Here is a 14559-nt window from a genome sequence, read left to right on the forward strand (position 1 = left end):
TAAAATTTTAAAGAGTGAATAGTTTTTGTATGTATAGATATAGATAAGGAAACTCTACCGAGCCGTTTTCTTGTAATTAACTGTTGAAAAAGAAATTACGTCGATTTTTATGGAACTTTTTTTGGCGATATATATAATGGTCTTATAGAACTTACTGAAATATTACGGCTTTACGACAAGTAGTTTAATTTTAAAAATTCATCAAAGTTTGAGAAGATGAGTAGTTTTTTTGACTTTGTTAAAATTAAAATTAGACGATTTACTTGGTATAACGATAGAGTACTTGGTCTTAATGAACATACTAAACCATTAAAGTCCTACAAAAACTGGTTCAATTATAAAAATTATTGATTTGTGAAAATTTGCTTTTAGAAAATACTCCGAGTCAAAGTGTACGTTCGTTTTCTTATGTGTAATAAATCCACTCGGAATACTTTTAATCGCTCATAAATTAATTTATATTTTATTGATTAAGTCGATTATTTACACATATCGGGAAGTTCATGCAACTTGCCTCAAGGCAAAATACCAATACCAACTAGTTTATCACTAATGCCACTTACACTTAGTTTTGGACTATTGCAAAAGACTTTGGGTGCTGAAAATGTCATGTGGTCCCACGTGCGAGATGCATTATGAATGTTAATAAATTCAATTATTATTATTATTTCATTGCATTATTAATTTATTATTCAGACATCGTACAGTCGTTGAGAATGGACACATAAATATATGTATGTAAATTACTGTCTTGTGTCGACATAGGATAATATTATATATAAATATATATATATATATATATATACTAGCTGGCCCGGCAAACGTTGTTTTGCCAAAAAAATATTTCTAGTATAACATGTTCAATACGAAAATAACTAACTGATTGCAAATGTGGTGCAGCAGCAAACCAAAAATATTAGGTTGTCAAATATCTCCCTTCCGCCTTTTTGTATTATAAACCAAGAGCAAAAAAGCGGAAGGGAGATATTTGACAACCTAATATATGAATAGTTTACCCACTGCAAAGTACGCCACATACAATTGTCTTTGCAAGTGCAAACCTAATAATTTTAGATATTTTTTTTATCGAATGGGAATCATTTGGGCCCCTGGGAGCAAGGAAATTCGATATTAAGGATCACCATAATATAAACATATTATATATATTTATATATATATATATATATATATACAGGGCCGGTCCTACTTTGCGTGCAATGCATGCGAAAAATGCGGGCACGCGCTTTAGGGGGCGCCAAAACGAAATTCGGAAATAAAATTTATAATATATTATTTATAATTTTTTTAAATATAAATCAATAATACTTAATTGATTATAATGAACAATCTAATTTAACTATGGATACGAAGATACAAAAAGCATATTCAGTTTGCAATGTGATATCAATCAATCGATCAATCAATCAATCAAATTAATTTAACCAAATAATAACTCTGAAAATTTGTAAATTATTGTTCTACTTACTGTCCAAAGTACTTTTAAATTTTGTTCTTCGTTTGAAGTTAACGTGGAATCAAAAAAGAAAATATTTAGTGTTTAATCCCGTAAGAGCAAACCTACGAAAGTTTAAATTAATTATTGGCTGTTATTGGTGAAAAATGGCGAGCTGATTATAGAACTTGTTAAAAAAATAGATAGAGCTTAGAAAATGACTTATTTATTCCGAAAAATTAAATTGTAACTTTTGTTTTTGCTGCAAATGTTTCGCATCTAATGAACTTTTGATTTTTTTATTTTAATGGTTAAGTTGGATCAAATATGAAAAATGGAAGCAAAATTTACTTTGAAACAAAAATCGTTTATCTTTTTTTAGACCTAGTAGTTCCCATACACTAAATTTGTCATTTGATATTAACTATGCAGAAATAATACAGATTTAGATAATAGTTTTTTTTCATTTAGTTAAAAAAATATGTAATTTCTTTGCATGTTTCATTAATCTTTGGAAAATACTTTCAAAATACGTTGAAAATGTAACTCTAAAACAACAATCTAAAAATGGGAAAGTTGAGATGAATACAATTTGGCCCTTACGATATCAATAAGGAGCAGTTTGTGCTGCAATTTTGGATAATAAAAAAATAAATTAAATTTAAATTTAAAAAATCCAACAGGAAATACTAGTGTTATGTTTAAAAATGAAAGGCTAGTTTTTTTTTGCTCTCTTGGCATAAATTTCTCAATAGAATAGATCGCATAGTATATAAGTAAAATGTTTCAAAACCCAAATACTAATATTAGACATACGTTAGAAATATTTGAAAATTTAAACATATTTTAATTATGATCAACCCGCGAACTGCCTCGATTTTCTATATAAATTTAAAATCAATATATTTCATACGCTTTTACATAATATATCAAATTTTTTATGTACTAAATCTGAAATGATTAACAATAATTAAAAAATTTACGTTTTACTGTTTTAACAGTTAAAATTATTGCGGGGGGCGCTAGAAAAAAAATTGCATGCGGGCGGGCGCTGAGGACCCCAGGACCGGCCCTGTATATATATATATATATATATATATATATATATATATATATTTAGATGTAAAATAATTGTTTTAAAATCGGTTGACAGGAAATGTTCGTTTAATGTCGTTTAGTCAGACACAATACACCTATTATAATAAATTGCTCACAGAGTTAAACCGTCCATACATTCATTATATATAAATATATATATATATATATATATATATATATATATATTTATATATATATTTTCTTGTGTGCGGGTGTATGATTTGATACTACTTCTAAACGGTTGTTCGGTTTTTGATAATTCTTTCTGAAGTTTGTTATGGAAATTTTTAAGATTTAATGAACAATAAAACTATAATAATAATGTAACACTTATCATTGTTCGACATTGAAAACATTTGTAGAAATGTCAATTCACTTGAAATTTGAATTTAGCTGCAATTATGAGCCTAGATAATATTAGAATGTAATATACAAGAAAAATGTAATGTCTACTTTATTATTGCCGAAAAGCAACCGAGATGTGCCAGAAATTAAAATAAAAACCAATGACTAATATATAATAGTTAATGTTGCAGTCAAACATTTATCTTGCATCCTAATCAAATAATGATGGAAATTTATTATTTCAGATAAACCCCATCTTATCAGTTTAAGATCGTTCTAAATTGTATATTTATATGGTATTATATTGTGTTTAATGTGCACACGGTACTACTGTTGGTACAGCCATCACAAATCTCAAAAGTTACAACAAATAATTTAATGGTCGTTATCAAATCAAATATTGTAAATATAAATGTGTACATTTTCTCGTTCTTATCGCGATAACAATATTATTCCTTGGAAATGGACTTATTCGGATTTTTATCAAGAACTATAAAAGTAGATCGAATTTGAGATATCGAGATAGTCATATGTTGTAATAGACACACTGTTAATTTCAGCTAAATTCAAATTTCGAGTGAATTGACAATTCAAGTCAAATGTTTTCAATGTCAAACAATGATAAGTGGTTTTTTGTCATTTTTGCCATTTATTTCTACAATATTACTATAGTTTTATCCTTAATTGAATCTTAAAAATTTCCTTTGACAAACTCTAAAAAGATTTATCAAAATCCGAATAACCGTTTAGGAGAAGTATCAAATCATACAGCCGTACAGAAGAATTTTATACAAACATTTTAAAAAACTTTCCATCAGAATTCTTATCAATGTTTTGGCGAATTTTAAAGAATTTATAAATATGCAAATTAAGTATTATTATGTGCATTTATAAATATTTATTCTACGACAAACAAAAATGCACATTTGAATTTTTCAATATTACAATAAGAACAAATCAAACAGGGTCAAATTGTATTTACCAAAAATTAAAAAATTGTATATGACTTTATATAATATAATAAGAATAAGAATTTAAATAAAAGTGTTCTCAAATAATATTAAGCCCAACTATATTTCTTTTTCTCGAAACTAGAAAATTTCTGATTTCAAATTTTGCCGCCGAAAATCTCGCAGATGAAATGTTTTTTATGTTGTCCATCTTGATCTGTTGTTCTTAAAAGAAAAATGGAGGAGAAACGTCAAATAGTTTATGGAATTATTCGTCAAATTCGAGGATGAATTCATAGTATAAAAGTCAGTTTTAGTATTATATAATATTTAAGGAAAAACGAATTAGTGAATATCTAAACATATACGTATATTATTATACACATACATTAAAAGTCTTCTCAACTTTTAAGAACGCATCGGCAGTTAGTTTATTATAACCTACAAACGTCAAACATGTCTGACGAAACAAATTCGCACAAAACAATTAAAATCGAACCGATCGATGATTATCCTCAAGTTAAACAGGAATTTGATGATTATGAAAATACGTCAGATTTGTGTACGGATAATGATGATATATGTCTGCAGCAATTTCTAAAATCTGAGGTTACAATTGATGAGGAATTAAAACAAGAAACTATTGGTGACCAAGATGCTGCAAAAAATACAAACCAAATATTTTTACTTTGCATATATAACAAAGACATCACTAAATCAAGTAATTTAGTAGATGATACAGACGAACCATCTGAAAGAGTTTCAGAAAAATTTAGAAGTACTAATGACTTGAAACTCTACAAATGTAAAATATGCTTTAAAGCATTCAGAGTAAAGCATTATTTAAACCAACATGAAAAGGTTCACACAGGACAAGGTCCTTATGAGTGCACGATATGCAATAAAAGATTTTTACAGTTATGTCATTTAAGAAGGCATTTATTAATTCATACTAAAAATTATAAATGTAATACATGCAATAAAACATTCGCATTGAAACATTCATTAAACCGGCATGAAGTGATTCACACCGGAGAACGCCCTCATGAATGCCCAACATGTAAAAAAAGATTTTCAGTGTTAGGTAGTTTAAGAAAGCATTTATCAACACATTTATCAACGCATTTATCAAAGAAATCTAAAGAACGATCTTATAAATGTGAAATATGCAATAAAGCATTCAAAACAAAGCAAATATTAAAACTACATGTAACGGTTCACACCGAAGAACGACCTTATGAATGTGAAATCTGTAATAAAACGTTCAAAACAAAAAATGTATTAGACAATCACAAAATAGTTCACTCAGAAGGAGTAAATTATAAATGTGAAATATGTAATAAAGCATTCAAAGCAATGAAATATTTAAACAGACACAAAGCCCTTCACTCCGAAGAACGACATTATAAATGTGATAAATGCAATAAAGCATTCAAAACAAAGAAATGTTTAAACCAACATGAAGTGGTTCACACGGAAGAACGACCTTATAATTGTGAAATATGCTCTAAAACATTCAAGACAAAGCGACATTTAATCGATCATAAAGGAATCCATGCTGGAGAACCCCATACAAGAAACAATGAATAAAACTTTTGAATGAATCGTGAATCTCTCCCATCTTATAATCCTTTCCATTTACTCAATTTGCATTGATACAGGATAGCAATCGCAATTTATTTATTATATAATTCAGTTACAACTCTAGTTTATTACTCATATACAATGTATTGTATGTAATTGTATTAAAATAAATGTTTAAATAGAAAATTGTAATTGTTTTGTAATTACAACAATTGAAACTACTAGAGATTTTAAAATATTTTCATTAGTGCATTTTATTTTCCATAAAATACTTTTGTAATACTGGATTAAAAATTCAAAAAATTACCCAGGCTAAGCACAGTCTAAGCGCCACTCTGGTGCAAATGTTTACCCAAGTGTGTTTAGACTGTTTATAGTACTGGAGCACTTTCTCAATTTTGTGAAAACTATTGAAAAATGTGAAAATGCCGCCATGCTGTGCACAGTATAAGTGAAAATGTCGCACAGAATTATTTGTAAATATGTTTAGACTGTGACTATACGGGAGCACTTTTTCAATTTTGTGTAAATTAGCCAACTATTTTTTTTTCGAAATGAAATGACGATTGTTAATGTTCTGGAGATAAATTGATTTATGATTTACATTTGATTTGCTCAGATATAACAAGATAGCAAAAATAATGAAAGTTACAGTATTTGTAATAATATATATTTGAAAACGTTTGAAAATTTCTCGAATATTTCATTAAGGTACGGGAAGTTCCAGCAATTTGCCTTAAGGCACGGTGCCATACACCACTAGTTTTGTTTTATTTAAAGCTCTTCTATTTTTGTAAAAATATACAACATTTATCATTAACCACAAAAATTAGATATTTTATAATATTTAAACTATTAGCAGAATAATTGAGTAAACTTGTTAATTTTGTACAAAACCAAATGAACTGCAATAGAAAAACAGATCATTATAATTCTAGTTCTTGGTTAAAAAATATATTATATTCTAATGACCAAGTTTTCACATTTACAGATATTGGAATACACTTCATTTTAAAACACATTTTTTTCCATCTAATTACGGCCCTGTACTATTCCAATTACACAAAATCAATAACAATTAAAAAACTTACGTAAATCCATTATGTAATTTCAAATCGCGCGCGCATTATCGTCGCGCGTGAAGTCAGTCGATTTACATGTTGGCATAAGTGCTGCCACACTTTTTATTGACATATCGTCTGTTGTCAAAGGGAAAAATGGTCTTGTCAAAAAATATGAAAAAAATAACAAACAATTGATTAATTTTAATGTTTAATTGGTTTTTTAATTACTTAAATCATTGCCGCAAGTAATGGAATATTGTGATGTGTTCAAATGCGTGGTGGAAGTTTGATAAATAACCTTATGTGTGTGGTAAGTATTCCTAGTGTAAAAACTTGTAATCAAAATATTTATGTTTAATTTTTGTTGATTCAACCCTCTAATACGTATTTATAAACTTTTTAATAAAATCTTTTATTTTTCAATATCCATAAACATAAAATGTGATAGTATATGTATATAATACTTAATGTTGATATCTACACTGATAACAATTTTTTTTTGCAAATTTTTTGATCTTCAAAAGCGCAAATATATAAATAATATTAATAACTATTTATCATGTATACAAGCTGTCTAGATTATATTGATAAGGATTTTTATGAAGATGCTTTTGAAAATAGCAGGAATGTAAACATGAAGTACAAAGAACACTATTTGATTGTCGGGGCTTTTAGTAATCTTCGTATTCTTGTATAATCAATAGACTCGTGGGAAGTAGTTTATTTATAAAAAAGCCGTGCAAGTGAGAAATTTATATATAGTAAAGTCTTGTTGAGTGTAAAATGGTAAGAAAACTCTTGTATTGCCGTTTCAATTGATTTAGTTTTTCAAGTAAAGACAAATAAATTTGGTGAAGTAAATGCTTCGCAAATTGTATACATTAATAAAAGCTAGAAAACATTCACTAAAATCTGGTAAAAGCACTTACATAATGAAATTTTGAATTAAACTTGTCAGAACATTTTTCTGGTAATATATTTAGCAATATATGAATTTTGGATATTTTTTTACATTTTTTTTTTTTGAGTACCATGTAAATTTTGATTCAACATTTTTATTTTATATATATATATCAATAGAAACTAGATAAAATTTACCAAAATTTAGTAAAAACTGTTATTTACACTTGCATATTGAAATTCTAAATAATTCATAGTTGAAATGCAGACTCTAGTATTTTAATAATTAGCAATATATGGATTTTTTATGGAACATTTTTTTACTATTCTCCAAGTAAATTTTAATTTTTATATTGGGCACTATAATTTGTTTTTATTAGTAAAAACTGGATAAAATTTACTAGTATATAATCATGACTAAAGGTCAAATTTTGATTCATATACACACTTATTTAAATTTTAATACAAACAAATTAAAATTCAATTTCAATTTTAAACTTTGCTTTCGGAAAGTTATTAATCTAGACTATTTCTATCAGATTCAAGATGATTCGTGTTTGGAGATTTACTTTATATGGATTTTACTTAATATAAATTTGAATAGAATCTTTTATTCCAGAAACTCAATTTAAATATTGGTATTAAATCTCAGGAATTTATCTAATCACGAATTTTAAGTTTATACATGATATTTGTATTAGAGGGTTGTAAATATTAGTTCTTTACAATTTAAGTAATCTTAATAAAGCAGACTTGCAGTAATCCAGTAATCAATTTTAAATTATATTTCATTTTACTTGTTATAGAAATATAGTTAAAACTAGTGATGTGCCAACTCGAATCAAGTGATTAAAAATATTCGAATCAAACCCTTATTCTTATTCGAATCATATTTTACTTGGTTTGTAAAGCTGAGAAATATGTACAGTAAAACAATATATATGAACATAATATATAAACACAAGATAAATTTTAATAAATATAAAAAAAATCATTATAATAAATTTGAATTCAATAGAATCAATCGAGTTCAATCAACTTTTGAACAGATATAACAGCGTTATTGTATGATGATTTATCTTATTTTTGTCATATTTATTATTATGGATTTTAAATGTAACCAAAATAAATGGTAGTACCAATTTTTTAATATAAAATTGTCTTTGAAACATTTATTAAACACCAGAAGAGCAGTAAATTATACAAAATTTTAGATTATTCAAGTAATGGCAAATAAATTCACATTATATTTAGCTGTTCGTTTAAATGAGATCCTTTGCTGATTAAAAAATAAAACTAGTGGTGTATGGCATCGTGCCTTAAGGCAAATTGCTGGAACTTCACGTACCGTAATAAAATATTCGAGAATTTTTTTTAAACGTTTTCAAATATATTATTACAAATACTGTAACTTTCATTATTTTTGCTATCTTGTTTGTTATATCTGAGCAAATCAAATGTAAATCATAAATCAATCAATTTATCTCCAGAACATTAACAATCGTCATTTCATTTCGAATTCAATTTCAAAAAAATAGTTTAGTTGCCTAATTTACACGTGAAAAGTGCTCTCGTATAGTCACAGTCTAAACGCAAATAATTCTGTGCGACATTTTCACTTATACTGTGCTTAGCTCGGCGGCATTTTCACATTTTTCAATAGTTTTCACAAAATTGTGAAAGCGCTCCAATACATAAACAGTCTAAACGCACTTGGCTAAACATTTGTACCAGAGCGGCGCTTAGACTGTGCTTAGTCTGGGCAATTTTTTGATTTTTTAATCCAAAATTACAAAAATATTTTATGAAAAATAAAAAAAGATGTAATAATTTTTTATCCTCAAAAGCAATTGTTTTGTCAATACAAGCAAAAAGTTTTTTAGATCATTCAAATCGGACGCTTAGTTCATTCAAAAAGTGCCATTTTTTGCACATTTAGCTCTGTATTTTCGAAATGGCGGGATCTGTCTTTGCCAAAAACTAATCAGCACATCCCCTTATCCATGCGAATCCAATGTTTTTTGAGTTATTCAAATCGGTTGACTCGTGTTCCCGAAATCGTCGACGAAAATTTGTATCCACACACACGCACACACACACACACACACATACATCAATTTTTTCTAAGGTATGCCAAAATGTTCAGAAACATTGGAAACGTGAAGAAAAGTAAAAAAGGGAAGGGAAAGCAAAAAGGTCACAATTTTCAGAAAAACTTAAAGTATAAAAAATCAGAATATAAAAAAAATTCAAATTTTTCAAAAAAGTCAAGTTTTTTCAAAAATTTCATATCTTTCAAAGTTCTCAAAAAATTCTAAAGGTGTTTAAAAATTTCAATTTTCGGTACGGGAAGTTCCAGCAATTTGCCCTAAGCCACGATGCCATGCACCACTAGTTATCATAATTTTTGATCACATGGATCATTTTTGTCTTAGCTTATGCTTGTCCATATATAGGCTTGATTCGAATCACTAGTGAAAATATATACTTGTCTAATTACTAAGTACTCGGATTACACAGCAAGTCTGCTACAATTCACCCTTTCATGTTTTAACAAATTACTTTCCGTCCTTTCCAGCATAGATCCAACTCAAACCGACAAGCAACCATCACAATTCCCTGTTAATAATAATGAAAGCCGTCACAAACACCATAAGCTCCTCCTGATAATGCTCCAAAAATCCACAATCTCAAACAAATTATTACAAATGTACAGAAATTTCCGTCTCTGATGCACCATACTGTCGACAAATTACTTTACATCACCCGAAGCTGCTGGTGTCACCGTGATGAATTCTTGTAAAAATTTTACAAAAAATGGAAGACGCAAAGTCTGACTGTTTTGAAATCTGGAGGCACAGCAAATGGAGGGACAGCGGGCCATAATAATAAAATTTCTAGGGGAAAGCAGAAACAATAATATTGTATACATTATTAATTAAGTAGGGTTTATGTGTAGTCAATTCTTGTTCAAGCCATATATAGTTACTTATACATCGTGCCATATCTGTATAGTTGTATGTATATATTGTATAATTAGTAAGTCGCATAAGTCATTTACCATGGCTTCGGACAGCTCAAAATTTGCAGGATACGCACAATGGCGTTCTGAGGAAAGTAGGGTTTTATTGAATGGTGTTACCAATGCAGGCGGGCACAGGAATTCATCCCTGTGCAGACAAGTCAATGCAAAGAAAGCTTTGGTTTTATTAGTACTTATGTCGGCTATCACTATTTTGTGCTACGCACATTACGTAATGAATTCACCATTCACCAGCCTGATACATAGAGACACTGTACCCACACCTTTGGTGCAATGCAGATTAGGACTCGCCAAAAATGATTATCAACAAAGCGATCATAGAAGTGAAGCCAGATTAAGAATAGACCCTAAAGTCCTAGTTTTTGTTGAAACCACCTACACGCAACTTGGCAGAGACATCGCGGAACTTCTAGTCCACACCAGAATCAAATACAAATTAGAAGTCGCCGGGAAAAGTTTACCTGTACTAACAAATTTAGACAAGGGACGTTACGGTGTCATTGTTTTTGAAAACATCGAAAAGTACTTCATGATGGACAAGTGGAACCGCGAGCTCTTAGACAAATATTGCAGAGAATACTCTGTAGGCATCATCGGTTTCATGAAACCCAGTGAAGAAACTTTAGTCGGGGCACAATTGCAAGGATTTCCTTTATTCATACACACAAATTTACGTTTACAAGATGCGTCATTAAATCCTAAGTCACCTATTTTACGTATGGTTCGTTCTGGTGAAACGGCTTGGGGTGTACTTCCTGGTGAAGACTGGACGATTTTCAAACCTAATCATTCCACGTACGAGCCTTTAGAATGGGCAGCTAGGAACCCTAAAGAAGGTTCCACCGAACAGTTGACCACGATAGTACAAGACCATGGACAACTCGATGGTATCCAACGTGTTTTGTTTGGTTCAGGTTTTAAATTCTGGTTGCACAAATTATTATTTTTAGACTCGTTGAGTTATCTAAGCCACGGGCAGTTGAGTTTAAGTTTGAACAGAGCGCTTTTAGTCGACGTTGATGATATTTTTGTAGGCGAAAAAGGCACGAGATTGAAGACTAATGATGTCCAGGCTTTACTGGACACTCAGGAACGCATAGCAAAAATGATACCCAACTTTAGGTTTAATTTAGGTTTTTCTGGGAAATATTTCCATCACGGTACTTATGAAGAAAACTTAGGCGACGACATGATTTTAAAAAATGCTAAAAAGTTTATATGGTTCTCCCATATGTGGAACCACCAACAACCACACTTGTACGATAATTTAACAACTTTAATGCAAGATATGATACTTAACAAAGAGTTTGCTGTAGAAAAAGGGATTCCGACTGACTCCAGATATTCTGTATCCCCACATCATTCAGGGGTTTATCCGGTGCATGAGTTGTTATACGTAGCTTGGAAAAAAGTTTGGAACATCAAAGTTACATCAACTGAGGAGTATCCTCATTTGCGACCAGCTAGGTTACGTAGAGGTTTTCAACACCGAGACATCATGGTTTTACCAAGACAAACTTGTGGACTTTTCACACACACAATGTTTATCCAAAGGTATCCAGGAGGCAGGAAAAAACTCGATGAGGCTATACAAGGTGGTGAGTTATTCCAAACAATTGTGTACAACCCGATAAATATATTCATGACACATATGTCTAACTATGGTAGCGATCGCTTGGCTTTGTACACTTTCGAGTCAGTTATAAAGTTTTTGAGGTGCTGGACAAATTTAAAATTAAGTTCAGCTCCTCCTACACAATTAGGGGAAGCTTACTTCCGTCAACACCCTGATGAAATCGATCCAGTGTGGGGTAATCCTTGCGAGGACCTTAGACACATTAAAATCTGGTCCAGGAGTAAAAGTTGTGACTCGTTACCTAGATTTTTAGTTATCGGACCACAAAAAACAGGCACAACAGCACTATATACTTTTTTGTTGATGCATCCGAGTATCGCAAGCAATCTACCAAGTTCCGATACATTCGAGGAGATACAGTTTTTCAATGCTAATAACTACTACAATGGTTTGGATTGGTACATGAACTTTTTCCCAGTGAATTCATCATCGAAATACATGTTTGAAAAGTCTGCTACGTATTTTGATGGTGATCAAGTGCCCAGACGTGCACATGCTTTGTTGCCGAAGGCAAAATTGATCACAATTTTGATATCACCAGCAAAACGTGCTTACTCCTGGTACCAACATATGAAGTCACATAACGACCCCATAGCTAATAATTATAGTTTCTACCAAGTTATTACAGCAAGCGATGCTGCTCCTAAAAGTCTCAGAGACTTGAGAAATCGGTGTTTGAATCCTGGTAAATACAGTCAACATTTGGAACGATGGCTAGCATACTACGATGCTCAGCATTTACACATCATCGATGGAGAGTTATTACGTTCCAATCCTATAGAAGTAATGCACGATTTGCAGCGATTTTTAAAAATCACACCCATGTACGATTATTCAGCTCATCTAAAATACGACAACAAAAAAGGATTCTTCTGTCCCCTTACCCAAGGGAATCACACCAAATGTTTAGGTCGATCTAAAGGCAGGCAATATCCACCAATGGACGATAAGACTATGAGGCTACTCCAGAGATATTATCAAACACATAATACAGCTTTAGTGAAATTACTTAAAAAATTAGGATCGCGACCGATTCCACAATGGTTGAAAAATGATTTATCGATAACTACTTAATGAGTGTCTGTTGTTACAAATTGTTGACGAAATGAATTTAAGAATTATCTCGATGTATGTTGAATTTTATTGTAAATGTCAAAGCAGTTGTTATTGGACGTAAACGTTGTTCGATAGATCTCTTTTAAGCATTTTTATGAATAAGGTACTAAGATCAAAAAGGCAGCATGCTTGATCAAAAATTAGCTTTATTTGAATTAACGAAGGATTGGAATAGTAATAATTGATAAAATTAGAAAATATTAAATCTATTATATTATATTATCAGTTCATCATGTTATTAAATTGTAATTGATTTGACACGATTTAATTTTTAATCGATTGATAAATGACAAACTATATAAATAAATGCAACCATGTTTTATTAATGTAATTTTTAATATGGACATGTTCGAATTTTTTTGTTCCCAAGGGCTCAAATGCTTCCAAAATAATAAACAAAATTTGTCTAAAAGTTTTAGCTCTTAATATTAACATTTAGATAGTCCGCAATTCAATTAAAAGTTTCTTATATTCACTATTACCATATAGCCTTGCGCCATCTGTGATAGCATTTGTGAAATCAAATTTGATGGCACTTAAAAATATTTATAAAACACTTAATCTCTAATTAAATCCATGTGGGCTGTTTAACAAAATATTTATTCATCATGGCATCAAAATTAATTTTACAATATTTACCTAAGAGATTAGAAAAAGCTATCAGTAATAAATTATCAGGAAAGAATTCCCTTAATGACAAGAATATTCGAGACTTTTAATTGAATTGTGGACTGCCTAAATGTTAATATGAAGAGCTAAAACTGTCAGAGAATTTTTTTTCATTAATTTGGAAGCATTTGAGCCCTTGGGAGCAAAGAAATTCGGAAAACTTCAAAATAAGAATCACCCTAAAATATATATTCATATATATATATATATATATATATATATATATATATATATATATATATATACATTTGAAGTATTTTGTAGTCCAACCGTCGAATTAAAAAAAAATTAAAATAGAAAAATTCTTTAATCTATTAAACGTTTCGACACTTATTGTGTGTCATCATTCAATAATCTAAAAAAACATTACATAATTAACAATAGTTGATATTAAATATAATAAAAGGAAAAATTATATACAAACCAAACATGGAAAAACCCAAAAAAATATAAAATCTTCATAATTAATAATTAATAAATAGAGATATTAAAGGAGCACATATTGCCCTCCTATATTGTATGTGTTTAATCACAGTGCATTATAAAAACTGATCAAGGTAACGCAGCACGTGCAGTAGAGTGAGTGGATGCTGGGTGTAAGAAACAAAAAAGGAATGAGAAACAGAGAAGGGATGTAACAAACTTTACAAAGGAATTACTTTTCATGAAATTTATTCCTCTCATCTTTTACATTGACAAGT

General features: G+C 29.8%; 2 protein-coding genes across 4 annotated transcripts in view; both read left to right on the top strand.

The window, feature by feature from the left end:
- Window positions 1–13349, top strand: part of LOC113363891 (bifunctional heparan sulfate N-deacetylase/N-sulfotransferase-like) — a 37208-nt gene extending 23859 nt beyond the window's left edge. Inside the window, exons 1-2 of one of the 3 annotated variants that reach the window (XM_026606376.1) lie at window positions 6570–6804; window positions 9973–13349. In XM_026606376.1, coding sequence (XP_026462161.1) covers window positions 10346–13147 — 2802 coding nt within the window. In that variant the 5' untranslated portion in view covers window positions 6570–6804; window positions 9973–10345 and the 3' untranslated portion in view covers window positions 13148–13349. Of the gene's footprint in view, window positions 1–6569; window positions 6805–7068; window positions 7281–9972 lie in introns of those variants that run through there. The other 2 variants (XM_026606377.1, XM_026606378.1) reach the window with 2 other exon arrangements.
- Window positions 4303–5503, top strand: LOC113372060 (zinc finger protein 493-like). The gene has a single exon (XM_026612409.1). The coding sequence runs from the start codon at window positions 4303–4305 to the stop codon at window positions 5434–5436; it is 1134 nt and encodes a 377-aa protein (XP_026468194.1). The 3' UTR covers window positions 5437–5503.
- Window positions 13350–14559: the final 1210 nt, after the last annotated feature.

This window comes from Ctenocephalides felis, unplaced genomic scaffold, assembly GCF_003426905.1.
Source record: "Ctenocephalides felis isolate EL2017-DRISC unplaced genomic scaffold, ASM342690v1 CF-g0.4_SCAFFOLD_00845, whole genome shotgun sequence".
Classification (NCBI taxonomy): domain Eukaryota; kingdom Metazoa; phylum Arthropoda; class Insecta; order Siphonaptera; family Pulicidae; genus Ctenocephalides; species Ctenocephalides felis.

Excerpts from the sequence above, each read along its gene's own strand:
- LOC113372060 (XM_026612409.1), top strand. The coding sequence starts at position 4,303 with ATGTCTGACGAAACAAATTCGCACAAAACAATTAAAATCGAACCGATC.